We start from the raw sequence: 27,488 nt of genomic DNA, 5'->3' as shown, positions 1-27,488 counted from the left end.
GCTACAAACTCTGAACGACTTCTTCGCTGATATAGCGATCCAGAATAGCCTGCTTCCTCCTCTTCACCAAGTACTCCTCGACCTCCTTCTGTGAAGGAACATACAACTTGCCCAGAGGCTGGGTATTTTCACCCTGGCCATCCACGTCCATGCCATCCTCTTCCTCCGCGTTTGCTTTCTCTAGCGCTTTCACCATTGCTAATATTCGATAAGGAATATAGATAAATGGTCAGTACTTCAATACGATGACTCGGTCATAAGTTAATTGTAAGAAATTTGTTCTTAGTCGTACCCAACTCCTCTTGTTCTTCTTCAAATTCTAGAAGCGTTCCATCCTCTTCATCCCTGTATCCGTAATAATCCGCATCAATATAGCGGTATAATTCAGCTCTGGTCTTCTCCTTCAGCGTCAGCGCTACATGTGAAAGAAGAGTCGTCCCTGCGTCAGTCCTCATGTCATAAATGCGCACTGATACCACCATGATACCAATTGAGATCTGATAAAAAGACGCTTACCTTGTGGTTGGAACAGTTCCTTGACTCCCGGCAGGTCTTTGGCGCGCCCAAAATACTTATATCCACGTGCACCTGGGACCTCCTTGCCTTGAGCATCTAGCGTTTTTGGTCCCGTTATCTGCGATGAGATGAATGCAAAAGCACGCAATCAGTAATCCAGATTCAAATGATTCTTTGACTTCTGATGGTACTCTCAAGCAGTTTGCTTTGTCCTGTTACCCTATAATTCACGCCTCCGAGATCCTTAATTTGCTGCTCCCATCGATACTTTTCGCGCATCAGCTTGTTAATCTCGTCATTCAGGTCTCGGATTTGGTAATCAGACAGACCGGCTATTTTGACACGGGGCCAAAAAAAAAAGAAGCAAGGTGAGTACCAAGTCTCAAGATTTATACGCTGATCCATAACGACAATTCAACAAGGATTTTGGCGGCAAGACGACGGCATTGACACGTACAGTCCTGGATCTTGGATACTTTCTTTGAGATATCGCCAATGACATTGCGGCGCCATTTCTCTGCCTCAGCAAGGGAGCTCACTTCTGATATGCGGTAAGGTCTTCTTTCCAGCTTCTTTGATCCACCTAGCTCAGCATTCTTTGCCTCGCGAAAGCGATACAGCATAGATCTACATCGCCGTTCATTGGGAAAAAAATTCGATCAGTGAATCCAGTTCCAGAGAATGCGATCCTGCATCTTATAGTGTAGTCGAATAGGAGAACAGGCTTAAGGACATACTGTGCTTTCTCTTCATTTCTAGCCATGGTGTCAAGAGGAAAGGAAGGTGCTGATGGAGGTGAAGGATAGTACCCTATTTTATTAGCTGAATCGACGTCACCGAGATTTTTAGTTGAGAAACTACGTTTCCATGGGCGTTTCACCAGTGCAAACTGTACTTTACGATCTATCGCTTACACTACGATACTGAAGATTGACCGACTGATCCCTGTACGCTTGCCAATTGAAATAGCAAAATATCGAAGATCCGTGGTTCCAGAATAAAGATCCATGTTAGAGAGATCCAACGCAATTGTAACCCCAAACGCACTCATATCATGATCTCTGTGTTCAGCGCAGGTAGCTCATATGTGTAGGATCATAAAAACCAAGACCGATCTGGTTTGCGTGAGCCATATGAGGCCCAAGGCACGTTCTTCTCAAACACGAACGTCCAGAACGCGTCGCATTTTTTTGACTTTCGACGCGTCTTGCGCTACTTATATTCGATCAACGGTATCAATAGTCACTGTGGTTTTTAGGCGTCATGGATCTGGATGTGCAGCAGGCCTTATAGTTCACCGTACGGTGTATGCTCAAACAGACAGACGCACAATTGGCAGGAGACAGCTTGCTTGTGGCTTGGATCTGCTTTTGATTTCATTTTTGCGTCTTTCGCCTTTTGCCAACTCCTTCGTTCTTCCTCACCCATCTCATCTCGCTCGACTACACATTCACACTCACCCACACTCACTCACTCACCTCGCACTTCTCTTCTTTCGGTAGCTTCTATACAGACATCCAGTTTCTCGTCTACCCGACCTCGCCTCGACTCTGCACAAATCGTAAGCTGACCGACTGGAAACTTCAACGCGTCAACTTCAGGAAACAAACAGAGCACAGCAAGCAGGCAGACGAGATCAACTTGAAAACTCATCACCTCTTCCTTATTACGCAATGCTTTAGGCACACAACCTCATATACAGAATGGACAGAGAAGAGGTACTACTTGCTTGATCACATTATCTTTGACCCTCGCAACTCCACACCGGCTTCTCGGAAAAAGTGCTCTCCAATGGCACCACACCACGAATCGATGACTAACCTAAGTCCTATTTTACTGAATGATATAGGTTGTTGAACATGTCTCTGAAGACGAGACCATGCACAGCGTAAGCCAACATCTTGAGCTTATTGCACTCATACGTCAATTTCGCATAGTGTAGTTTGCCCTACTATGTCGTAAATCTAATGATTGTATTTCTCTGTTTTGGTGATTTGGTGTTACCTAGTCGGACGAGAGACCTGAGAAGTTGTCAAAAAAAGAACTCGATAAGATTCAGAAAGCAGAGCGAAAGGCCCAGCGCGAGCAGGATCGTGCCCTGATCCAGCAGCAGAAGGAGAACTTTGAGAGCGACATGGTGGAGATGGACAAAGCCAAGGTACGGTACCTGATCAGATCTCGCTGCATTGCACATGGCGAGTCAATTGCGCAGTGGACTGCTTAGCTGATCTGGAGTGTAATGTTCTCTGATATAGCTCGTGGACACTTCGAACCGAATCTCCTACCTCCTTGGCCAAACAGGTAAAGAGTATTCATTGAATTATGGTTATTTCATGTTCCGATCTGATTCTTGTCTAATCTAACCAGTTCATGATATTGCATTATCTTAGAGCTGTTCAAACATTTTATTGATTTGAAGAAGGCCAAGGATCCCGAGTTTGCAAAGTTGTTAAAGGAACGCGGCGAGGATGTGAAGGAGAAAGTCAAGGCGCCCAGGGGCTCTCGCATCGGTCGCAAAACGGAAAAGGAGGAAGATCAGGAGCTGTTGAACGACGAAGAGAACGAGAACGATGACAGTTCTTTCGTGTTTACTGAATCCCCTGCATGTAAAGTATCGGGCTCATTGTACATGTGTGCATTCCTAGTCAATCTGCTGAGTCTTTGTGTCCTTGAATTTGGCTGCTTACAGTACTTTTTCCTGACAATAGATATTAAGAACGGAGTTTTACGTGATTATCAAATCCAAGGACTTAATTGGATGGTATCATTGTACAAGAACGGCATCAACGGAATTTTGGCGGACGAGATGGTATGCTAAAGGCACTGAGTGACGGATAACCGTTCGATATACCGATAATGATATAGCGTTCCTAATCCTCTACAATACACTATTGGAATCTAGGGCTTGGGAAAGACTTTGCAGACGATCTCATTCCTAGGCTATTTAAAGCACATCCAAGGTGTTTCAGGCCCCCATCTTGTCATTGTACCAAAGTCAACCCTTCACAACTGGGAGAACGAGTTCCACAAATGGCTCCCGGATTTGAATGTTTTTATGCTCCATGCTAACAAGGAAGAGCGCGTAAGCAATACGAACGAGATCAAGGACAAAGTAGCCAAGAAAGAGGGATAGCAGCTCACCTAGTTATATTCTGTTTTATTCATAGGCGGCAATGATTCAATCGCGTCTTTTGACTCAGAAGTTCGACGTGTGCTTGACTTCGTACGACATCTGTCTGCTGGAGAAGACTCACCTCAAGAAGTTTGCCTGGCAGTACATTGTTATTGACGAGGCTCATCGTATCAAAAACGAAAACTCCCAGCTTTCACAGATCATCCGCACCTTTAACTCCAAGAACCGACTCTTGATCACAGGAACGCCCCTTCAGAACAATCTGCATGAACTCTGGGCTCTTCTTAATTTCTTGCTACCGGATGTTTTCAGCTCCTCAGAGGACTTTGATGCGTGGTTCGAGAATCAGGGCGGAGATCAGGACAAGGTTGTTCAACAGCTACACAAGGTGCTACGCCCTTTCTTGTTGCGTCGCATCAAGTCAGACGTGGAGAAGAGTTTACTGCCCAAGAAGGAGATCAACCTGTATGTTGGGTTGACGCCCATGCAACGCAAGTGGTACCAGCGCATTCTAGAGAAGGATATCGATGCTGTCAATGGAGCGGGCGCCAACAAGCGTGAGGGAAAGACCAGGCTGTTGAACATTGTGATGCAGCTCCGTAAATGTTGTAATCACCCCTACTTGTTCGATGGTGCAGAACCTGGCCCACCTTACACTACCGACCAACACATTATCGACAATGCAGGAAAAATGGTCGTTTTGGACAAGCTGCTGAAGCGCATGAAGGAGCAGGGATCGCGTGTGCTGTTGTTCAGTCAAATGAGTCGTGTTCTCGACATCCTGGAGGATTATTGTGTTTTCCGTGGATATGGTGAGCACCTGGATCCTCATATAATGATGAGCACTGGTTTCATGAAAGCAGTTCCTGATAATTTATCAATATATCTATTTATTACCCATATATAGAGTACTGCCGTATCGATGGCCAAACTAACCACGAAGATCGAGTGAGCGCGATTGATGAATATAACAAACCTGATAGCTCAAAGTTCATCTTCTTGCTCACAACCAGAGCCGGAGGTCTTGGTATCAATCTGGTCACGGCTGATATCGTTGTCCTGTATGACAGCGATTGGAACCCTCAGGTGGATCTTCAGGCACAGGATCGAGCGCATCGTATCGGTCAAAAGAAGCAGGTCTACGTCTTCAGATTCGTGACAGAGGTAAGGCTACTTGATGTCAGCGGGCACATGAGTTGTAGTGGATCCACTCGAAGCAAGGAAGGCGATGTACTCACTCTGCTTCTCTCCTGTGATCTAGAATGGGATTGAGGAAAAGGTCTTGGAGCGTGCGGCACAAAAGCTGCGTTTGGATCAGCTAGTCATTCAACAAGGACGGATGGCACAGCAACAAAAGATCGCTAGCAAAGACGAACTATTGACGATGATCCAACATGGTGCAGCAGACGTGTTTAAAGCAGCTTCAGACAACTTCTCATACGATCCTGATATCGAGCAAATCCTTCGTCGTGGAGAAGAAAAGACGGCGGAGCTCAACCAAAAGTACTCCAATGTCGGAATTGAAGATTTGGCAAAGTTTACCAACGCCGAAGGAAGCGCATATGACTGGCAAGGAGAGGACTGGAGCAACAAGAGAAAGGCCGACGGCAGTCTTCTCTGGATTACGCCTGCAAAGAGAGAGCGCAAGGCCAACTATGCGGTCGATGACTATTACAGAGATGCTTTGCGTGTTGCACCAAAGGCGCCAACGAACAGGGCACCACGCCCTCCAAAAACACTCAATATCCAGGATTTCCAGTTCTATCCACAGCGTCTTCATGAGCTCCAGGAGAAGGAAGTCTTGTTTTATCGCAAATCGATTGGCTATCGTGTACCAAAGGCTGTCGGCGCTGAGGCGGCTAATATGACCGAACAGGAGCTCGAGGAGCAACAACATCGTGAGCAGGCGTTGATCGACACCGCAGAGCCTTTGACAGACGAGGAAGTGGCCGATAAGGAAGAACTCTTGCAAGAAGTAGGTTGCTCATCCACTGCCTTGCCTGTCCAGGGTCTGTAATTGCTGCGAATTGCATACTTATCTCATTTCTTTTGTTTTGGCGATAAATAGGGATTTGAGAACTGGAGCAAGCGCGATTTTATTTCATTCTACAAGGCCTGCGAGAAGTTTGGACGCAGCAATTTGTCGGAGATTGCTAATGAGATTGAAGGGAAGACGCCTGCGGAAGTCAAGGCCTACTCCAAGGTCTTCTGGAAGCGTTACACGGAGATTGCAGGTATGCAGAAAACTTGAACACTGTTCTCGAGTGTGTCGTTATGCGACAGGACTGGTCGCTAATACTCGCTCGTTATACATGATATAGATCATGAGCGCATCATCGCAGCTATTGAAAAGGGTGAAAGCAAGCTGCAGCGTCAGTCAGACATACAAGATCAACTCAGCGCAGTCATTCACCGTCATCGCGTGCCGCTGCAGCAGCTCAAGATTACTTACAATCAGACAAAGACCAAGAATTACACTGAAGAGGAGGATCGATTTTTGATTGTCATGCTGGAGCGCCTTGGATACGGTTCTGACGATGTATATGACAGGATCAGGGATGAAATTCGAAAGAGCCCACTCTTCCGTTTTGACTGGTTCTTGAAGAGCCGCACGCCTCTCGAACTTCAGCGGCGATGTGCTTACTTGATCAAGTGCCTGATCTCGGACGACAAGCTGGATGAGCCTGTCAAGGCTGTGGTATGTATACGCGTTCTTGTTCAATCTGATTTTGCTAGAATTATTTGGTGATCTAAACGTGATGTGCTAACATGCACCTATGCGTCCTTCATCTTTGGTTGATGTGTATAGAAGAAGGAAGACACACCGGTGAAGAAGACAAAGGGAGTAGCAACCCCGTCAAGCAGAGCCTCGCCGGCATCGTCTCTCAAGAACTCGCCAGCGACCTCAAGGAAGGCTTCTCCTGCCGTTTCCAGCAAGGCATCACCCGCAGCTAGTAAATCATCTCCGGCCAGCACGGGCTCACGCTCAAGTAGAAGAAGATAGTGGAGCAACTGGTCGCGGTCTATCACACAGGAATTGTTTTATTTGCTCAATAGATAATATTCTTTTACTACTAAAAAAAAAAGAAAAAAAAAGACTGAAAAACTTTACTCCTTCCCACAGTTCTTTCCTGTCTTCCAAATAGTTACCAGTCCATCATAATGCATCAATTAAACAGAAAACCACGAATATCGTGTGTGTGCCTTTTATTTGTGTTTATAGCATGTCGGCCATGGATTGAACATGAAGTTTTAACCGCATCCCATACTTCTCACGAACAGCGTCCCTGTATCTTTTGAAATGAGATTGCACGTTGGGTATCTGATCTGGTTGTGCGGCAAAGGCTGTTAGGAGCGTCGGCTGTGGTTCTGAGGGACTGTCATTTGCTATGTCGGCCACCTCTTCCTGATGCCAATATGAAACCTCTATCATCTGGTGCATCTCAGTTTCGCTCTCTGGTAATCGTCCTGGAAGATCCAGCATGATGGCTAAATCTGTTTCAGATATGACAGATTGCACTCCTGGGACTGTGTCTTCTCGGTCATAGTGCGATAATGGGCATAAAAGATTGATACCACGTTGGATCAGGTCCGATTGTGGATGAGAGCGAACGGTTTGGTCAGCCCAGACGAGGACACATCCTTGAAGTGGCATCTCTGGCGACCGCACGTTTTGTGTGATCATTTTACAGTGCAGTCCTAATGCGTGTTCCTCCTCCTGCATATCTTCATGTTGTTGCTGCAAGCTCTGTTGCTTATAAGCAGGGAGCTGCGTCCATTGGGATTGGAGGACATGACGGTACAGACTGAGGGTTAGATCTAGCGTCGGAAGTTGGATCAGGACACAAGGCTTTAGGCCGGCGAGAAGGAAGGCCAGCTCTCCGTAGTGCAGGGAGCACTCTTCAATGGTTGATGGATCACCAGGGTCTTCTGTAGCTGCTGCGGCACTAGTGAAGGAGTGGAGCCAGGTGCGCTCAGCGTCACGGTAACTGGTGTAGAGGTTCAGACGAGCGCTCATGTTGTTGCGTGCGGGTTAGTCGAGCGGAGATTTTGATTCTCTCGACAGAGCAGCGTTGTCCGCATGTCGAAAAGACCAGTGGATCAAAAGTTGTAGGCATTCATCAACAAGGCCCTTTACTATGAGGAACCTCGTTATTTGACCAAAAATTCGGCGTTCTGATTGGTCTGAAGACTGTGGCTGCCGATTGTATGTTTCGAGCGTCGTTATTGTTGATGTTGTTGTTTTGTCGACAAGCTTGGCCCTTTCATAGTCAAGAGGAGCGGGCCACTGCCCATTGCGGAGAAACTACAACACAGCGCTGGACATATTCGTGGCAGCGTTGTGGTCCCGGTCGCGCTCCCACTTGCACTCGTCGCAGATTACCGACCGGCCCCGGACTCTCATCCGAGAGTGGCACGAACAGCAAAAAATCGACGTCCGGAACTCTGGGACCTTGACCAACTCGATCACCACTGGTGACTTCTTGCTCCTTGCCAAGTCCTTGACGAGATCCCGAGTCTAGTAATGCCAGGGGAAGCCAAAATATTAGAATCATTCAATTGCCACTCGCTTCTCTTAGAAAAGTCTTCAATGCTTGCCTGTCGCATTAAGTTCCTGGTAAACTGGCTACCGCCGTGGCTCTGACCTTTCCAACCACGGAAATCACCATTACCTATCCCGATCACGAGTGGCGACTGCAGAAAGGCATTACGCTTGTCGTCCGGCAGAGTATTCAAATTCAGAAATCCTCGTTCGAAGAGAGATCTGGCGATCTTCTTCCGACGCCTCGTCAACGACTTGGATTTTAGGAGCGTTTTGCGCTCAATCTCCGGTCGCTTATTTACCTCGTCCATGAGTCGCAGATATGGTGCCCAATCGTATTCTTTTACATTCGGCAATCCATCGAAAAATGCCATGGAACCCTTGATATCGTCATCAAGATGGTGGAGCACATCCGCGAGATCCTTGTCTGATAGTTGCCGATCGGGGACATGCTTCCGCATCTGTAGGATCGCGGTTGTAGCCTTATCAAGGTCATGCCGCAGGGCCTCTCTATAGTCGCACTTGTCTTGCTTGAACCTAGCGCCGCCATAAAAGGATCGGAGAGTCGACGCCTTTTTTGCTACATTGACGAGATGGACCTTGACAGCAGACTCGTAGTCCTGCATCGCCTTTTCCACGGCCTTGGTAATCGGCGTTATTAGCCGCCCTCAGTTCTAAAAATCGTGCACGATGTTGTCTGCGATGTTGTTCTCGATGTTGTGTTAAGGGGAGGAGCGGACGCTGTTCGTGTAACATCGTCGGTTGACATCGTGGACTCGCCAAAAAGGACGATGTTTAGGGCAAAATCGTCGACATCAGGTTCTCACACCCTAGTCAAGCTCAACGTCCCACTGTTTTCGCTTCCTGTTCTTCATTCATCGCACACCCGTCGCCATCCCCGCAACCCATGTCGCAAGAGCAACGTACTGTTACCAATGAGGTTGACTCCAGTTCTCCTTCTTCCCCTCCCCTCACTCCCCGCCCACCTGAGTACGACGTTTTACCTGCGCCTACCATCAGCAGGGCAGAAGAATCTGACCCCGAGCAGGAAACTCCATTGACCCGCTCGAGCATTCGATCTCGTCGTCTCTATCATCAGAATGGAGCAACAAACCAAGACTTTTTTCGAATGAGCAGACGACCTCAACAACAGCAAAGTCGGCAGCAACTCTCTGACGATCCTGTTCGCGACGTTCTACATCATCAGTCCCAGCTACGGCAACCACCACAGTCACAACACCAACAGCCTCAACAACACCAGCAGCCTCAACAGCCTCAACAGTATCAACAGCATCAGCTGTACCCAAGGAACCAACAGTACCAAGAGCAACTGCATCGAAAGCAGCAGTTTTCTACTTTGGAGCTTCTTCGGCTGCAGGCCCTGAGTCAGGTAAATAAAACACGCGACACCTTTTCTCTTGTCAGACTGTAGCCTCGTTGCAGATGGTGACAAGCGTCTCTTTTCTAGCATTGCGATAATCCCTTGTTCCCCACCCATTCAGCGCCAGGCACACGCTATGGACCTTTGCAAACGACCGCTGCCTCCCTTGGTATTGCGTCAAACACGGGACCCCTGGATGTTTCTCAATTGACGTATCCTTCGCAGCCTCAAGACCATATGTCATCACCGGTCTCTGTTGCCTCATCACTACGTTCTCCTCTGCTTTCGGCAGCATTCCCTTCCCCGACTTTAACTGCCAGCAGCGTATCCTCCAATTCCCCCGCAGTCCCAAAAAAACTGCCTCGACGGCCTTCCGCGCCTACTCAGTCAGAGGCGAAGGGGAGGTCGAAAGGACATGTTTTCACAATGGATCAGGAGACGTATATCGCAGAGCTGCTTGCGGACCCAGAGACTTGGTCTTTTTTGGACGGTCCAAGTGACAGAAACAGCTACCACATGCCTAAGACCGAGGTTCGTGAAGGCATTGCTAAGAAGGTCAATCTCAAGTTTTCCACGGAGGAGAAGCCGGTAACCCTTGATGGCTTTCAGATCAAGAACAAGATCGATAACATGAAGAAAGTCTGGAAGAGGGCTAACCTGGCTCTCAACAAGACCGGCAATGGAGACCTGCCCAACAAGTCATTGAAGGAGAAGGTCATCCAAATTTGTCACTTCTACTACATCTTGGTCGAGGTCTGGTCTGCGTCTTGGTCCTTGAACCCAAGGGAGCCCTATCAGCTTACCGGCAACCTCAACCGACCTATTCCGGACGACAACGACATCACTAGCGACGAGAGCGACGGGCAAGGCACTGGAGCTGGACCGCCGGACTCTCCCAATAGACTCCCAGAAACCAGCGCTGTACGCGGACACCGGAGCTCAACGACACCGGCCAAGACATCCAACAAGCGTGGAAATGAAGGGTCGGATTACGTCGCCATGCTCAAGAACTTATCTGACATATCTGAAACAGCGCACGAGCTCAAACGACAGAAACTGGCTATCGAGGAGAGGGCAATCGAGGATAATCGCCGGTATCAAGAAGCGCAGATACGATTCATCGAGATGCAGACCTTGAAGCTGAAGTCCGAAATGGAGGCTGAAAGGATGAAGTTGGAGATCGAAAAAATTAAGGCAGCCGCAGAGATGAAGAGAGCAGAGGCGGAATTGGCGAAAGCGCAGTACACGGGAGTAACGCAACAGAGATCTTCACAAAGTCCACAGAGATGTAGTCCTAGCCCGCAGAGAAGTCCTGGCGGTGGAAGTTCATCCAAGTATCATCACTAAAGAACTGCTATATTTTTTATTACTCATCGTCTTCTTTGTAAAACTGCGGCCATGATAGTGATTCGTTTGTTTAATGCCTCCTCACGCATCTGTCTCTGTTGAGCAGGAGTCAACTCATCGTCGTTATCGTCGTCACTACCACCCTCGCTACCACTGTCATTTTCTGCAATCGTGCCCCTCGCCCTCCTTTCCTCGACCTCCTCTTGTATCCATCGCTCAGTCTCTTTTTCATACGGATTGTGAATCCCACTCGTCAAAAGAATATTGTGCAGGACAACGCAAGCCGCTACATGCCTACTTGCCTCAAAGACGCTCTGGTTGCTGTTGATATGGATTCTAAGGCAGCGGAGGGATTTGAATCGTCCTTTGAGTAGACCAAAGCCATGCTCCACTTTCGTCCGGGTTCCACTGAGTTTTTTGTTGAATTTGATCTTGTTGGGCGTGTGATATTCTCTAGGAGTTAACTTACTAATTAAACAATCGGACTGAAGTCAACGAGAACAAGAGAAGGTTTTATTGATGACAGGTACCAACAGGTCTTTTATAGTCCCTGTAGTTACTAGTCACAGAAGACTCGCTAATACGTCGTAGAAATAAAAATGGAGGTGCGACTCAGGCACATAGTGCCCAAGCCCCACACCAGGTTGGAACACCACAGGGCGTAAGAGCGCCTTTGAAGGCTGTCATGAGAGTAGGTGACAGCCCATACGCCGCATCACCGACCATGTATTCGTCTCCCTCGAAGTACCGGTTCTGGAAGCGATAGAGCTCGGTGTCCTTATACGCTGCGGAGTCATGTCTGCTCCCCGGGTATCCCGTGGAAAAGAAGATGAAAACTCCTCGATGATCACAGACGCCAGTCGCGCCCATTGCGAAGTTGCCTTTCCTTGTTGCCCAGCTGTTCTTGTCCATTGAAGGCACACGGTATAAAGGAAATAAGGTACCGTCAATGGCCCCAAGCAAGTCTTTGAAACCCTTTTTCGCGAAAACCGCCTTGATGATAGCCTTCGCCTCGACATCGGGCCAGGAAACGAATCTCGAGATATGGGCACAGAGTGCTTCGATGACCCGCTGGGAGTACTTGATGGCTGTCCCTTCAGTTACGCCCAATACTCGACCGATTGCTTTGTATGAAACCAATGATCCGTCGTGTGCTAAGCGATGAAGGCCAACTTTCAGCTGGATTGCGACATCCATCTGGGGCTTCTTCCCCTGACGTTGAAACACCGAGTGATCTCGAATGATCTCGAGCACGTACTCGAACTGCTCGGGAGATAACCGTAGAGCATCTTGGAAGAGGGTCCCATTGTCCGTGGTAAGGACTTTGTCCCGGTAGGTCGACGACTTGAAGATTGGTGTCCTTGGATTGAGGTATCTGTTGGTTTTAAAAAAATGCTTTGTGATGAACACTTTCAGGAACAGAGGAGTGATTGTAAACATCTCTTTCTGGGACGCGTCAAGGAATAGTTGGAATTCAAGGCGTGTCAATGCTTCAAGTATCAGTGCTCGCGGAGTCTTTCGGTGGCGAGAATAGTTGCGAAATGGAGGCATGGTGTAAAAAAAGTGCTAAGGAAAGCGAAGGGCAAATTTAAAAGAGTGGCATGGCTCTTTTGGCGATGTTGCTTGTAGAAGAAATGAGTGCACCACGATCAACCCGATTTTACTGTTACACCCAAATTCCTTAAAATGAGTGTCTATTTGGATGTGCTGAGGATGGGTGTGGTACATGACGCACAGACCACTTTTTCAAACGACCCCAAAAACCAAAAAAAAAAATCTGATGTTCTGTTTCGGTTATACTTTCAGCAAAGTGCCCTTTGATATGTTGCAGACAGGATAAGCAAGAAATAAGCACAGGATAAGCAAGAAATAAGCGATAAAGGCGGTTATCCGGTCTACTGTTATACTTTCTACCCCGCTCCTCATTGACCCTGCGTCTTTCATCCTTCCGTCGAGCTGGATCACGGAGCAGCGCTCATCCAAGCCCCATGAAGGAATACTCGTATTGGGATATTCTTCCTCCAGAGACTGTGTTGAACGTTTGCACGTTCTTGCCTACGCTGGATCTGCTCAACCTATGTGCAACATATCCAGCAATCGATCCACTGGTTACAAACACAGCAAGTCTCTGGCAATCCCTGCATCTGCCTTTCCCAGACCCGTTCCTCTACAGCTATCCAGGATGGCAAAGGCGCTGCCCCATCGATGATTTGACCTCTGTCCCAGGAGGAGGAAGTGGCAACAGTAGACATGAGCGTAGGACCAGCGCTAGTAGATCAACGCTTTTCCAGGACGGCCGGTACCGAACCTTGAGTGAGCCTGCGTACTACGATCTGCCCGACATTGAAGGAGGCGAGTTCGATAGTAATGAGAACAACACCGTCTGGATCATATTAGATGTCCTTGGTCAGATACCGCTGCAATTCGTCCAGCATCTGAGCTTCGATTGTCCGCCTTGCCAACTTTGTGTCTACCCGTGCAGGCAATTTTGCGTCTGTGAGTGTCATCAGAACGGACAGAAGCACGATCCTCGCAGCGGCACCACTCTTGACGAAGCCGGCGATAACACACAGCAGCGAGGATTTGCGCTGCTCTCGCAACCTCTGCAGGATCTGTTCGAATTGGGACTAGTGAACTTCAGCCGGCACATCGATCTACGCTCCTTGAACGGTACCCTCATGGGCAAGAACCTTGGCAGCCAATGCACGCATGAATAACCCTATGGAATCAACAACTTATCCTTCCCGTCCCTACTGCAGGAATTGCTAGGTTCGTTTGACTTGCCAGGAAGCAATATCATTAGTTCGGCAGCAAGTCTTCACAGTAACTTCTCTTCACTTAATGACTTCGGTCGCCAGGGTGCTCTGCAGCAATTGGATCACTTCGAAGGCGAGCAACTATTAGACCCCCAGTCATCACTCTCAAAAAGAGGCAGTACGTTTATGGTATTCTGCCGCCGTTCTGTTGCCGCTATCTCGCTGATCTTGAAGTCGTTGAGTTAAACAAAGGTACTCCGTGCTCAATCTACGTACTACACTAGAAGACAATGCAAGGGCCTCAGAAGAAGCGGAATTGCTCCCGCAGGAGAACATTCTCGAACAAGAACGCCGGCAGTCCGAAACTCGCGCCGCATATCAACGCGCCAGGATACTGATCCGCATCTTATCGCTGAATGGACTGGACACGCTTCAAACATTGCGCGCACCATGGCGGCCTGCGGCCAAGATATATGTCATCCGCCAACAACTTGAGCGATGGTCATTCATGTTTGAGTAATCACTTATAGATAAATCTGTTACTAGCTCCATCGGAAGGCGGCAAGACGAGCGGTGTTCCACGGCAACTGACGAGATTATTCAGGAGACATCTCCACTGGACGCCTATATCCCGTTATCATTCGTTCCATGGCGCGCTCGCTGGACTAACCGACTATCTGTGCAGCAGCTGCCTGCTTCCGACCCAGGGCCACAAGCAGCGCGGGAAGCAGTACTACCTCTGGACACAGGATCCTCTCAGCCAATCCATCAGCGGGGACACTTCACCACAGCGTTTCCCCTATCAGGCCTTTTGCGATCCATACTGCGGTCTGGTGGTGAGGTCGTCTCGCATGAGCGGCATAGCATAGGAGCGTCCGCCCTGGTACTCTCTGGGCGCTCATCTGCACTATCTTTACTCTCAGGCACACCATCAAAATCATCCACTCCATATCGAGCATTGTCAATGGCAGCAACGAATGGTATTACTTTGCACAAGCCAACCTTTCGATACTGTCATCAGTGTGGTTCACAATTTTTATGTGAGTGCGCAGGATCCGGTTCCAAATCAGTATCGGATCCAGGAGGGTGCTTCTGTAATACGTTCAACCCAATGTTTTCTTGACACAACGCTTGGATAATGAACTGAACTTTATATGTGAAGAGTGGAGAGTGAGGGGTGAGGAATGAAATAAAAACATTCACATTGATTTACAGATTGGAGACGACCGCAGAAGTGAAGTCGGTGGTGGTGCTAGAGCCGCCCATATCGGGCGTCTTGATGGCGCCGGTCAGGATGGTCTTAAAAACAGCGTTGGCGATCTTGTTGGCATGATCATCCAGGCCGAGGTGACGGAGCATCATAACGGACGAGAAAATCATTGCCGACGGGTTGGCAGTGTTGCGTCCCTGAATGTCCTTACCGACATGACGGCAGCCCTGTGTGATGCATGGCATACGACAGACAAGACAGATACTCGGTTAGGACACTACATCTATGTAATGATACTGAACATCATATCGACTGCAGTCAACAATCGCTTACGGGCTCGAACATGGCATACTCGCGACCAATGTTGGATCCAGGAACAATGCCGGGACCACCGACGAGGCCAGCACCGATGTTGGAGACAATATTTCCGTACAAGTTGGGCATGACCATGACATCGAACTGCTGGGGTTTCGAGACGAGCTGCATGGAAGCATTGTCGACAATCATATCATCAAACTTGATGCCTGAGCTGGCGTATTCCTTCGAGACCTCCCGGCAAGTGTCGAGGAAGAGACCATCGGCCAACTTCATGATGTTGGCCTTGTGGATGCAGGTAACCTTCTTGCGGTTGTTACGGAGAGCAAAGTCAAAGGCAAAGCGGGCGATGCGCTCAGACTTGATGCGGGTGACGACCTTAAGCGACTCGACAACTCCGGGATAGGACTCGTGCTCGAGACCAGAGTACTCTCCCTCGGTATTCTCACGGATGATGACAAAGTCGACGCCTTCGTGACGAGTAGGATAGCCGGGGATGTTTTTGCAGAGAACCAAAGACGCGTACATGTCCAGGTCCTTGCGGATGGTGACATTGAAGGAGGAGTGGTCGAGGGAGGATACAGGGGTGTAGAGGATGCCTTTGAGACCGACCTTGTTACGTCTTAGGGACTCAACCGACTGCTGGAAGGTGTTATCGCCAGCGGAGGTATATCCAGACACATCGAACTGCTCCCAATCCACAGGCACGTTGGCGGCCTTGAAGATGGTCTTGACAGCCGCGGCAATCTCTTGACCGACACCATCACCAGGGATCAAGGTGACAGTGTAGCGGCCTCCGAGTTTCGAGCTGTGGATCTGCTATTATCTCGAGTTGACATCGAACGCAGGGCCATAGAAAGAGAGAGCGAGAGAGAGAGAATGAGCATCCTGCGTGTCGATTTCTGGCCGAGTACAGTCTCGGTCCACTGGTTCATTCTTTCCAGCAAACTTACATCCTGGGGCTGAGGGACGATGGTCGAGGTGCTCGTAGCACGGAGGCCCACCTAGTAGCGGCGGAGAGTAGAATACACCATGCGTTAATGAAGGCGATCCTAGGCTGCTCGCTTTGATCGCGCAACGTGTTATAAAAACATGGTAGCTGTCTAACCTTGCTAAAGGTAGCAGCCAAGGGCTCCGAGAGGGGGATGGAGTGCAACATGATCACAGCAGGAGTGGGGAGGATGTGGAGTGGGGAGGATGTAGAGTGGGGAGGTTGTGGAGTGGAGCGGAGTGAAGTGGAGTGAAGTTGAGTGGAGCGGAATCTTTCGCTGATCACCCTCAATTGAGTTGAACTCTTTTTCTTATCGCCGACCCCTCCACACTTCGCCGCAGACATCCGCATTCGGAACATACTCAACTCTGAACGGGGCAATTGACAGGCACTGGAAGCAGCTCATTACCAAATACAGCCTCCATCGTCCGCAGCCCTCTTTCCAGCCAAACATCTGTAGTGCACTTCAGTTATTGGGCTCGATACTCTGCACTCACATCTATCGCGTACCGTAGGTGCATGAAAATTAGGCACAAGGCGAGGATTCCAAAACAGGGAATGCCGCAAATCTAGGTTAGATCACGTGGCTACTATACTCAAAAGGACCAAAGTCACCAACCCAAACAATGCTTTTTTTTTTTTTGTTGCCTCGTTGTTTTCATTCACTCTCTCGACAGCGCAATAATGGAGGCCAAGATGCAGTTCAGGGACAAGAATGAGCTCGTCAAGGCTCTCTCGGACCTTAAGGAGGAGCCAATATACGTAGGCACGTTGCCAGTTCTGTCTTCACTTGCAGCAAAATATACGCCTCCCCAGCAAGAGCAGCCGAGGCGAAGTACGCTGACAATACCCTCAATCTTAACATAGGTCTGAAGCGCCTTCGACAGCAGCTGAACGTTCGACCCAACTCCAACGACCCTAGCGAAAGTGCTCAGGCCACCAAAACTCTCGGAGTTGTATATGCATATGTCGACGAGTCCCCAGAATGCACGGAGCTGTTAAATATCTGGGAATGGCAGCAACAACACGATGTCCGCAAGATCGAAGCCTTGCTTGTCGAGGTCCTTTCCAAACTCATTCACCAGCTCAATACAGCCCTTCACCGGACGCATGCCATCAAGCTGACCAGATCGATCTTGCAAAACCAGAGCCGTATGACAACCATCTATAAATATCTATCATCTGGTCGCCAAATCACGATTCAGGCTACTCTTCGGCTCTTGACCGCCATGAATCACGTTCATCATTCAACAACCAGGGAACTCAAGGACGGATTCAATTTTGGGCTGAAGGTTCTATCTAAACTTAAAAATCAACGGCGAAAGGAAGGCGAGGAGGCAACGAACAAAGCTGGTATGTTTGAGAGGCGCGATTTGGCAGCAGTTGAGAAGCAGCCATGGCTATCATTTTCAGTGTTAACATTTTGCTTGTCAATCAACTGCTGTAACTAGATACAAGGACGCTTTATATTCAGTTCCTATTGGCATTCTTCATTCGGGGCGACGCGGCTGTCAAGAAGGAAGTTTTAGAAATGCCGGACCTGTTCCAGTCAGCACTTAAGGATCTACATAACGACTCGTTTCCGCTCATCAAGCAGGTTCTTGAAGTTCTTATTAATAACATTGTCATGGACAATGACCTTTCCAGGAGCGTCAAGATCAGCTTTTTCAACACGTCGTTTTTGGTGAACCAATTGAGGCTGTACACAAGGACAGAACCGGTGCCGAACTCAGATCAGACAGCCGCACAACTGGTACATAGTTATATGATGGCGCTTTGCACAACCCCCGGCGTCGGCGTTTGTTTTCAGGATGCCGCATGGTACCCTCCCAGCACTCTGAAGTCAACAGCATTCGATGAGAGAATATCAGAGGAGGGCACGAAACACATTTTCAACAAGACGCTCTCACAGCTCCTCAACCACCTTCGCCCAACTGAGAACAACTTGCAGCAGGAGTTGACAGTTTCGATCCTAACAGCTTGTCCAGAGCTAGTTCGATTGTAAGCGCAGAATAATATGACGAAGACAATCTTGATCGGAGCAATTAATCAATTAACTAACGCGTCGACAATATGCTTTATGTAGGTTCTGGCAAAAGACGAGCGTACAAATGGAACCAAGATTGTCTGCAAGGTGGCTAGCGAACATGACCCTACTTCACAAGATCACAGAGATCCCCGTACCCAACCTATATCTCCAGCACACAGGACTCTTTGCATCACACCCACCGCCGGTATCGACCATCATCGAGAATATTCTTCCAAGTGCAATCAACAGGACAATTCTCAGCAAGGGTTTGCAGCACTCAAGTATGCTTGTCCGATACTTCACCATTGTCGAGCTGGCTGCAGCTTTTCAGAAAATGGAGCAAACAATCGCCGTCATGCAGTCTGCAGTAAAGTCCCTTGCAACAGATGAGGAGGTGCCAGCGACAAGCGACTCCATGGATATTAGCGAGGCACTCGCAGGCGCAAACGCATCGGATCCGCCGGCACAGCAGTGGGCAGGCGCTATCACGTTACTCTTGGCAGAACTTCGCCGTCGTGTGCCGGACATCCAGATCATTATCTCGCTCCACAATGGAATTCAGTCGACAACACTGAGCGAAATAGAGGGCGATGAAAAGACTCGACTTGACCTCTTCAACAATGGAGTGCTCCGCCTAATCAAGTACTACCAACAATTTCTGCCGCAGGCCGTGAGCGAGTCCAAGTTTGATATCGGAAAACTCATCCCTTCCGACTTTTCAGCAGTGCAGGCTGGAACGCTGATTCATTTGCTGGAGCTCCTTCTGGAATTAGCCGATTTCCGATGGTCCAACAAATCTTCCGATGGTTCCTCCTCTCATCTCTCGAAACTACTCATCCTATTTCTCACCAACGCCCACCCTCAAATTAGAACTCTTACAAGGCGCCTGGTTTCCAAACTTCTCGGCGAATCGATTCTGTTCCACCACAACCCCTCAGAGGCCAACCTTTGGATAGAGGCTATCCCTATTTCCAATTACGGCCGGTCAAACCTCGCAGCAGATCAGACGGCCTTCTTACAGTTCTTCGACGACTGCGTTGCTCGATGCTTAAGGACGCCCTACAAATACGTCGATCAGTCCTCCGCCATCTTGAAATCCCTGCAAGGTTCGACAGCCGTCGGTCCTGATGAAACAGACCGGATCACATGGAGCCTTGCAATCTCTCCGTACCAAGATTTCACTCAATCTTTCAGTCCTTTATTGATGACCGTTCTCGAACAGTTCCAGCATGTCTACGCCAAGGACGCCTCAAAGGATGCAGCTCGATCCATCGCAGGATTCCTTCACCGTCTTCTACCAGCATTGGTTCTCAGCCAGAATCGGACGCCAGCCTATGCCGTCAAATGCTTAGAGAAGATCCAGGAGCCATCAAGGCAAGAACTTGAAAAGGCACTGATGATGAGTACGCGGAAACGGAGACAGATTTCTCAACTCGGCGTCGTTGAGTACCTTACTATGGCACTCGAGTCCTTGCGGGGTGGAACCCATCGGAAGTTGAGCAACGGCATGGAGGCCGAAAAACTGGCAGACCGCCTTTGGCTGCAGCGACTGTCAGCAGATGACCACTCGATATTTGTAGCCGAACTGCATGAACAGAACGCAGCAAGCGTTTCCATCCATTTCAGGCAATTTGTGGAGTACACAATGAAGAGCATCGAGTTGACGGAGTGCCTCATCGATTATGTTCGGACAAGATACCCTTTTGCTGGCTCGATATACAGCTTTCCCGATGTATCCGCTTTCATGGGCGACACGAAGCAGCAGGATCATCTTGCGCAGGATCCCGTTTATGGAATGTTGCTCAAGCTGGGTTTCACATCCTTATTCGACAATGTTAGCTCATCGGTAGTATCGGATCCATTCGTTCTGAGTCTTTTAACGCAAGCAGCAAAGGAGGCGGAGCCTAGAAACTATACTCTCTTTGCAAACTTCATCATTCGTCGACTGGCTTGGTGGGTGAAGTCGGGTGATGCAGGAGAAGCCTCAATCAGCGCATGTTTTGCCTTGCTGACTTGTCTTCTGGAATCGAATCATTCGCGTGAAATTGACTTCGGAGGATTCAAGGATCGTCTCTGGGAGCAATTTATCCTACGTGAGCTGTATCTTTATCAGTTCCAGGACAGCGAAGCAAAGCCCAAATACATGGACACGATGGACTCACTAATTGCGGATCTTCTCGTCGCGAGCACGAAACCGGGAATTGCTATCACCGCCAGTAAAACTAACGTTGCCAGCCAGGCCACAGCCAGCCCGTTCGTCCGCAAGACTGTGGAGAGAGTCGTGTATGAGCTTGAGACCATGAAAAAGACTAGCAGAGGAGGCTTACACTCTAAGGTACTACATGTTAACGTGGTTCTTGTCATGTATCGATCGATCAATAGTCTTATCCCATTAATCCTATAATCTTATTAATAACCCTTTGACTTCACTTCTCATTATAGACCGTCAAGCTGTTCACGAAGCTGGCGTTCATGTGCCATGCCTCAGACCTGTCGATGCTTCTGCAGTCGCTTCTTAGTCTGCATAAGCAGGCGGCTTTTTCAACAACGGCCTCATTCAATGCGCTACTTTCCGCAATCTTGAAACAGCTGACACAACAAGGAGGTTCGGCCTCAGCAATTCCTGTGGAGTCAACAGCCGCACTACTGGATCTTTGGAAGGAGCAACCGTCGGATGAGCTGGACGCTATTGTGCTGGAAGTGATCTGCGGTCGTCTGTGGCTAAACGCCATGGCCAGAACGCTTCATCCAGTGGACCTTTCAACACCAGGCATCTTTGATCAAGCGGCTATCTCTTTGCATCGCTCCACACTGGAATCTCTGGATGATTCCCTTGTTGATTTCATTTTAAACAACTCTAATCCTCAGCGCAATCTGATCTTGGCAGCTCTAATGACATCGTCTGGCGTCTTCCGTCAACGGTTTGCGGAGGCTACCATGGTCATTGCTACGAAGGAGTCGGGAGCCTATCTGAATGACGCTGGTTACTTTACTCTGCTGCATGCATACTTGAACAGAGTGTCCTTCCCAGCGAGAGGACATTATGAATGGTCGGCTTCTGCATCTGAACAAGACCGTGCGTCTGTGAAGGCACTGCGACCCATCATGCTCCCAAGGCTTGTTCGATTCATCGCCACCACTCCTTCCAGTTCTCGCGAGTCTGTCATAGTGGCTCAATCAGCCGCCATCTTCATTTCTTTGACAACCGAGGCGAAAGACGAGGACGAGACAGCATCTGTTTGGACGCTGATTGAAAGCATTTCCCGCCTCGGAATGGACAGCATCATCCTTTTGAACGCGTTGCTCGATATCACCAAGGACCAAGGTGGCGAACAAGAATATTTGGAGAGACAGGACAGAGTTGCGGGGTGGTTTGAAGAAGCAGCCCGCCAGCTGATAGTCGTTTTGGACAAGCATGGAGATGCCGAATGGCTGGAGCCTATCTGCGATCGACTTTACGACTTGCTTGAGGAACATGTTGTTCAACGAACACGGAGCATCGATCAAAAGGTCCTATTTGAGCTCGTGTCATTCGCGATCGAAAAGGCACTCGACAACGTGGAGCTGATCCGGTTCGCGGCCTGTTTGGCAAAGTACTACTATGTAGAGGTAAAACATCAGGCACCATCGGTCGTTTTATTTCGAACATGATGTATTAGTGTTCATGACACTAACGGTCCTCCTCTCCTCTTTTTTTTTTTAAGACCACACAGAGCTCTGTCCTCTCCCAGATCCTGCAGACGCTGTTCAAGCACCGACAGTTCTCGTCCTTAACCATGGCTACTGCGCCCACAACTAAGCCTCCCGTGGCCGAAAATTTAAAGAGTCGTTTGGCGATCGTCCAGTTGATCTATACCCTCACCTGTCTCGAACCTGCGACATGTTGCAAGGCTGGATTTCTCCCGGCACTTCTGGCATCGTACTCGGCATCAACTTCTGCTGCAGACCAACTTGTTCTCTCCGTACTGAGAATAACGGAGGCTCAAACGGCGGGATCAATCTCAAATCGCGCTCCACTCTGGGGATCAGCAGCCGAGAACACAAGGGCCTCGAGCGCACTCTTCGGACAGGCGATGATCAATGAGAGCATCGATTTGATTGACCCGAACGTAATGATGATCTCTGTCATCCAGTTCCCCTTTGACCGTGCGCTGGAGTGCTCTGCGCCTTCGGTGACGAAGAGAGATTATCAAGAGGAAGCACTACAGCAGCGACAGACCCCGATTTACGATCCGTGCTTTATGCTTCCTCTTTTCGGGACCTACATGGCTTTCGGGAATCTGATGGATTGCCGTCGTTTGATCGAGTCTAATGGCCTGGGTATGATCGTCGTGGCCTTGTCATCAATTGACGACAACATGCGCCTTGCTGCGTATTCATTGTTGGACGACTTCTACATCATTCTGTCGAATACGACGATGCGGGAAAAGAATCAACTGCTGCTGCTGCTAGACTCTCTCAAGAACTCGATTGTGGACCGTGAGGATATGGTCTCAACTCCTAGAATCCCAGCGGTGATCACTACATTTGTCGCGCATGCTCTGTCCTACTTATTGAAACCCGACCATTTTATGTACCCACATGTGAACAAGTTCTGCCTCCAGCGCCCGACAATCGATCTGGAGGACATTCCAATGTTCTACAGCATGTTCAACTCTTCCTCAGAGCAACATCGCAAAGAGCGCGTCTGGATGCTCAGGTTACTGGCCACGTCGCTCAAGATTGCAGACGACTACAGGTTGTTTAAGCGTCGTCATGTTGTCGACCTTTTGATGGCGTTCTTCAACTCGCAACTGAGTGAGCCCCTGTCTAGGAAAATTGTCATTGAGGTAAGTAAGCAAGTAATATCTAGTTAAGGCTATCACAACAACGCACTTGATGCTAACATTCTTCTCCATGTTTGCCTGTCTATGAACACCAACCTAGATCCTGTTCAACGCGACATCGATTCCCAAGGTCTCGCTGCAGCTGATCACTCAAAGCGCCTTCCTAAGTTGGCTCCACACTTTGGCAGTCCTCAGTGGTATGAGCTATGAAAATGAGTTCTCTCTGGTTCCCGCGAGGCTTTTACTTCGCGTCATCCGGTCCTGCCCAAAGGAGAGCATTCGGTGGATGAATGATATTTGGAAGAACCAGGTCGCTGGCATTTCCGCCACTATGCTCCGTCAGCTGAGTATGTGCCTGCACCCATCCCAGGTGGTCTACTACATCTGCCTCAGACTATTACTAAAATGTTTTTTTTTGTATTGAACTGTATAGATACCATCAAAGTTACAACCACAAACCTCCCATGGGCCTTGACGTGCCTAGAGTCTATTCTCGAGGTATTCGCATTCTTGGAGTCAGTCAGTGTTCCTGATACTCGAACCCAGACCGAGGATGCGAGCATCAAAAAGAGCCAACTCTTCACCGCGTCTCACGCACAACTACTCCTGCAGTTCATGGCGACCTGCGAGCAAGTCATGGTCATTTCTGCAGACCACTGCCCTGTCAAGGTGCCTTCCGCACCGTCTTTTGAGAAATGCATGCCCAAAAGATCTGACCCGTTGGAAACATTGTACGCCATCGACCCCGTACCTGTCCATAGTCATAGCAGGGCTGTATGTCTAGCTTTCACGTTGATGGCAAAGCATCCCGACATAACTGCTGATCAGAAGGAAGCCGTTCTCTCGAGGGCGCTTTGCTATCGGATCGAAGAAGCCATCGAACTGGCACGTATGCGGGACATCTCGAAATAAGGATACAGCATCATGGCCCCAGAATACAGTCATAACCATAGATTTGCATTAAACCATTTGGCATTTTTAATTTTGGGAATGGCAGGGTGTTAAAGCCATCGTTTTGTCCTTGTAAAAGAGAGTGTCGAGTCTCTTAAAGATCCTCGTCGTCATCAATTGCAATCTCGTCTGGGTTAGCCGGTGCTGCCGGTTCCATCGATGCCGTGTTCTCTGCTCCCTCACCGTGCGTAACCTGCACGGAATGTGCTTTCGACTTAACAAAGGTCATCTCTCCAACACCGCCGGTGATCATGCGATCCAACGTCTGCATGGCGTCGCCAGAACCAGAACCAGACCCAGCCGCAGCCTTGATCTTCTCTTGCGTCTGGAGCATTTGAGCAGTGATATAGCTGACGTCCGTGTTGAATTTGACCTGGACACTGCGCTTGATGCGCAACATCTCCTTGAACGTGTCCTCGTTTCCGTGCTGGACCTCGAAATCGTGCCACGCCTGCCAGTAATCTGGCGCAATCTATTAACCAGATCGTGTAGTAAACAGATGTGTTGTTAGTTACTGGTAAATTGACCCATTTTGAAAAGAACATGATTACTTCCTCGTCTGCAACAATCCGACTTACTCTTGGGTCACAGAACTGACTTCCATGTGCAAAGATGCCTCTGGCACGATCGATTTCGCCCAGCTTTCGCTCCATATCTGCGAAGCGCATGCACATAACACGAGCATCCTTGTCCGGCAAGACCTCGATGGCGCGCTCGTAGATCTCACGAGTAGAGGTGACACCAAACATGGTTGCGGCCTTGGCAATGTAAAAGTGATACATGTCTGCGCGATCCTCTGCTGCGACAGCCTTAGTTGCCCTGTCGTAAATGCTCATCGCATGGCGAGCGAGTCCATGGGTCTCCTCCAGATTACCATACATGAGATATAAGGGTTTGGCGTACTTGGCTGGCACTTTTTCTAAAGCCTGCTCGAACAGATCCCTTGTGCGCTCAAGTTTTGTCCCGCCCTATGAGAAAGAATAACAGAAAATAGATGCGACTTTAGCCATGAGAATTGCATTTTGACCGAATATCGCCCAAATATCACTTTAACCTTAAAAAGGATCACTTACATATCGCTCGATGAACTTCAGCAGATAGGTATTCCAGAGTTCGAACGCAATTGGGTATCCAAAAAGATCGATGCCGCGCTCGTACACCTTGTAACTCTCCTCAAAGAACTTGTTCTCTTCCAGAAAATTGGCATAATTGACAATGATCTGAGGGTTGGCGATTTTGAGCTCCAGAATTTTATCATATACTGCCTTTGTGGATTCGACTGTGCCAATGGATTCTTCCAAGTCCACATAGAATGACCACAACCGTAATGATTTGTAAACGCGGATTTGAACGGGCAGGGTCTATGAGATACACAATGGTAGCAGAAACCGGGCATATGTTAACAAACACAGAAACATGTCAGGGGCTTGCATCAGGCTGCATTACAGCCATGCTCCATGTATTGTTCGATACCTCATCGTGGAACGCAATGTTCTTTTGCTTGGATGGTATCGTGGCGCGCCCCATGACCTGCAGTGCCGCATCGTAATTCCTAGAGAGCAATAGATGAAGCACAGAAACTGATCAGTCAACTGCACTGTAAACACTACCATGGCAACACGCGGCAACGAGAATCCATATCCACATACTCGTTTCGCAGCTCCATCTCGGCATATTCGCACCAGACATCCGCAAGATCATTGACAGTCTTGTAATTGACTTTGGTCGCCTTCTCAAAAATCGTCCTTGCTGATACGATGTCATTGCCTTGCTCATAAAACTTGGCAAAGTTGACCCACAGGCTGTTGAATTTGCCGTCCGCCTTCTTGGGGTGAATTGTTGTCACAGCCTTGGTGTAAGTTTCGACGACCTTTGGCGCGTTGTCACCCCATAGCTCCACCCGCTTCTGCCACTCATGAACACTGTTGGGATTCTGTCGCAGTAAGACCTCGTTGACCAGGAATGGGCGCCTTTCCATGAGGCGTTCCAGTCTCATCAGGCGCATATCGAGTTCCATTTGATCGACCTCTTCGCCCTCTGCCTCCGCTACTTCCGCTGCCTCCATCTTTGCACTGATAACGGACTCCTCGAACTCAGCATAGGCATCAAAGACTTGGGTGAAATCGCGAACAGTCATGACAGATGTAATCGCCTCCTCATATACGTCTCTCGCCTTCTCGAAGTGGTTAAGCAGGATCCAGTATTTGGCGAGGTCGTTCCAGAGGCGTCCAGTCTGGTCTGTAAACCGCTTGATGCCGCTGCGAATGATCCTTTCAATAGGCAGCGACTTGATGTCCTTAGGATGGCTGCAGATGATATCACAAAGCTGACGCCATAGCTGATAATGAGATTTGCCGTGCATGGATTGGAAGTTTTCGTTGTTAATCATCTTGCAAAGTCGAGAAGCCGCCTCGTCGTAGCGCTCCAATGAGACCAACAGATCGACATAGTCCTCTCCGTGATTCGGTTCCAGCTATTACAAGAACGTGGATGTCAATCATCTTGTCATGATGCTTGTGCTTTCAAGTATGGGAAGAAAACAGTCTTGTTACCTTCAGGTACCGCTTGTATACTTTCAACGCCGTCTCGCCACCAATTTTTTTAGCCCAGCCTAGATACAACGTCCAGATCCGGATATGCTGAGTAATTGGGAGAGCCCTCAGTGCCTTATCAAATGTCCTCCTTGTCTTTGTAATCCGGGGTGTCACCATGAGGTGCTCCAAATAGTCAATCCAGATCCTAGGCATCTGAGGAAGAAACAAATCAATCGCGTGAAAAATGCAGCTTGGTTAATGTATAACTTCTCGCGTCAAATAGTCATCAACGGTTAGACTGGCACAAGTATTTCGAGAGACCGTATCGCACCTTGTGAAGCAGCACCAGGGCCCTCTCATAACAATCGGCCACGCTCTCCCACTCCTCCTGAGCTTTCACAAAGGGTTGATCGCGCTTGGCGAGATGCTGCCGCCGTTGGTCCAGATAGGCTTTCCACAGCTTGTATGATCCTGGCAGCTCCTTGACAGCCCTCTCATAAACAACAAACTGCTGTGCAATGGGCGAGCTCGCATGGTGATCCAAGTAACGCAGCCAGTGGCGTAGCGAATAAGGATTTCGCAGAAGTTCCTCTTCAAATGCCAAATCCTTGTCCGTCTATGAAAATAGGGCATAGGCAAGTGGTTAGGCCTGGAGATACCCATAATCGCTGCTATTTCATGAAGCACATTTGACACTGAACCTGGCTGCTTCATACAATATTGATGGAATCCTCAAGGACGATATCTAAAGGCACTGGAGCGGCTGCAGTTGCCTTGCCGCCGCGCTTAGTGGCAGCTTTTTTCTCTCCTGGCATGTTGAAATGCTGGGGTGGTGAAGTGAGGATGTCCGTCGAATCGATCGCGCGATGGGTAATTGCGCGTTGACAAGATGGTCTGGCAGGCGGGAAGTGGAGGCGAGAAAACAAGGGTTGACAGAGCTTAGAGATTTGATTCCA

At 48.9% G+C, this 27,488-nt stretch overlaps 9 protein-coding genes across 9 annotated transcripts; 4 read left to right on the top strand and 5 right to left on the bottom strand.

Moving 5' to 3' along the window:
• Position 1: 1 nt before the first annotated feature.
• Positions 2–1,279, bottom strand: BC939DRAFT_499090 (Isy1-like splicing factor; the record flags this gene model as incomplete). Its single annotated transcript, XM_051559903.1, has 6 exons — positions 2–198; positions 293–415; positions 517–634; positions 736–848; positions 974–1,143; positions 1,254–1,279. 6 exons carry the CDS (start codon positions 1,277–1,279, stop codon positions 2–4), a joined length of 747 nt encoding a protein of 248 aa, XP_051416620.1.
• A 940-nt stretch (positions 1,280–2,219) lies between these two features.
• Positions 2,220–6,653, top strand: BC939DRAFT_499089 (SNF2 family N-terminal domain-containing protein; the record flags this gene model as incomplete). The annotated part of the gene is made up of 13 exons (XM_051559902.1): positions 2,220–2,234; positions 2,366–2,404; positions 2,525–2,674; positions 2,772–2,817; positions 2,907–3,122; positions 3,225–3,325; positions 3,419–3,598; positions 3,684–4,461; positions 4,557–4,813; positions 4,911–5,624; positions 5,718–5,883; positions 5,971–6,347; positions 6,459–6,653. The coding sequence occupies 13 exons, from the start codon at positions 2,220–2,222 to the stop codon at positions 6,651–6,653; spliced, it is 3,234 nt and encodes a 1,077-aa protein (XP_051416619.1).
• Positions 6,654–6,759: 106 nt separating this feature from the next.
• BC939DRAFT_220710 (uncharacterized protein) lies at positions 6,760–7,891 on the bottom strand. The gene has a single exon (XM_051550780.1). The coding sequence runs from the start codon at positions 7,665–7,667 to the stop codon at positions 6,867–6,869; it is 801 nt and encodes a 266-aa protein (XP_051416618.1). The 5' UTR covers positions 7,668–7,891; the 3' UTR covers positions 6,760–6,866.
• Positions 7,892–8,116: 225 nt separating this feature from the next.
• Positions 8,117–8,961, bottom strand: BC939DRAFT_437695 (uncharacterized protein; the record flags this gene model as incomplete). Its single annotated transcript, XM_051553733.1, has 2 exons — positions 8,117–8,833; positions 8,947–8,961. The coding sequence occupies 2 exons, from the start codon at positions 8,959–8,961 to the stop codon at positions 8,117–8,119; spliced, it is 732 nt and encodes a 243-aa protein (XP_051416617.1).
• Positions 8,962–9,312: 351 nt separating this feature from the next.
• On the top strand, positions 9,313–11,412 carry BC939DRAFT_437692 (uncharacterized protein). Its single transcript, XM_051553732.1, has one exon. The coding sequence runs from the start codon at positions 9,811–9,813 to the stop codon at positions 10,918–10,920; it is 1,110 nt and encodes a 369-aa protein (XP_051416616.1). The 5' UTR covers positions 9,313–9,810; the 3' UTR covers positions 10,921–11,412.
• A 1,496-nt stretch (positions 11,413–12,908) lies between these two features.
• Positions 12,909–14,196, top strand: BC939DRAFT_473202 (uncharacterized protein; the record flags this gene model as incomplete). The annotated part of the gene is made up of 3 exons (XM_051558334.1): positions 12,909–13,590; positions 13,690–13,854; positions 13,961–14,196. The coding sequence occupies 3 exons, from the start codon at positions 12,909–12,911 to the stop codon at positions 14,194–14,196; spliced, it is 1,083 nt and encodes a 360-aa protein (XP_051416615.1).
• Positions 14,197–14,885: 689 nt separating this feature from the next.
• Positions 14,886–16,452, bottom strand: BC939DRAFT_525193 (isocitrate dehydrogenase, NAD-dependent; the record flags this gene model as incomplete). The annotated part of the gene is made up of 4 exons (XM_051561296.1): positions 16,310–16,452; positions 16,155–16,205; positions 15,220–16,020; positions 14,886–15,113 (listed from the first exon to the last, which is right to left on the bottom strand). Exons 1-4 carry the CDS (start codon positions 16,358–16,360, stop codon positions 14,886–14,888), a joined length of 1,131 nt encoding a protein of 376 aa, XP_051416614.1. The 5' UTR covers positions 16,361–16,452.
• A 424-nt stretch (positions 16,453–16,876) lies between these two features.
• BC939DRAFT_499082 (ribosome 60S biogenesis N-terminal-domain-containing protein) lies at positions 16,877–23,959 on the top strand (the record flags this gene model as incomplete). Its single annotated transcript, XM_051559901.1, has 8 exons — positions 16,877–17,027; positions 17,060–17,545; positions 17,644–18,193; positions 18,279–20,556; positions 20,664–21,830; positions 21,926–23,050; positions 23,148–23,394; positions 23,481–23,959. The coding sequence occupies 8 exons, from the start codon at positions 16,877–16,879 to the stop codon at positions 23,957–23,959; spliced, it is 6,483 nt and encodes a 2,160-aa protein (XP_051416613.1).
• A 133-nt stretch (positions 23,960–24,092) lies between these two features.
• Positions 24,093–27,347, bottom strand: BC939DRAFT_499081 (Pre-mRNA-splicing factor SYF1; the record flags this gene model as incomplete). The annotated part of the gene is made up of 8 exons (XM_051559900.1): positions 24,093–24,470; positions 24,577–24,966; positions 25,072–25,359; positions 25,472–25,550; positions 25,648–26,471; positions 26,551–26,745; positions 26,864–27,148; positions 27,249–27,347. The coding sequence occupies 8 exons, from the start codon at positions 27,345–27,347 to the stop codon at positions 24,093–24,095; spliced, it is 2,538 nt and encodes an 845-aa protein (XP_051416612.1).
• Positions 27,348–27,488: the final 141 nt, after the last annotated feature.

The sequence above is a fragment of the Gamsiella multidivaricata genome (genome assembly GCF_025024155.1).
Source record: "Gamsiella multidivaricata strain RSA 2152 chromosome Unknown BC939scaffold_5, whole genome shotgun sequence".
NCBI classification, from domain to species: Eukaryota; Fungi; Mortierellomycota; class Mortierellomycetes; order Mortierellales; family Mortierellaceae; genus Gamsiella; species Gamsiella multidivaricata.
The sequence above is the reverse complement of the archived record's forward strand: the minus strand, read 5'-3'. Positions and strand labels throughout refer to the sequence as shown.

Excerpts from the sequence above, each read along its gene's own strand:
- BC939DRAFT_220710 (XM_051550780.1), bottom strand. The coding sequence starts at position 7,667 with ATGAGCGCTCGTCTGAACCTCTACACCAGTTACCGTGACGCTGAGCGC.
- BC939DRAFT_437692 (XM_051553732.1), top strand. The coding sequence starts at position 9,811 with ATGTCATCACCGGTCTCTGTTGCCTCATCACTACGTTCTCCTCTGCTT.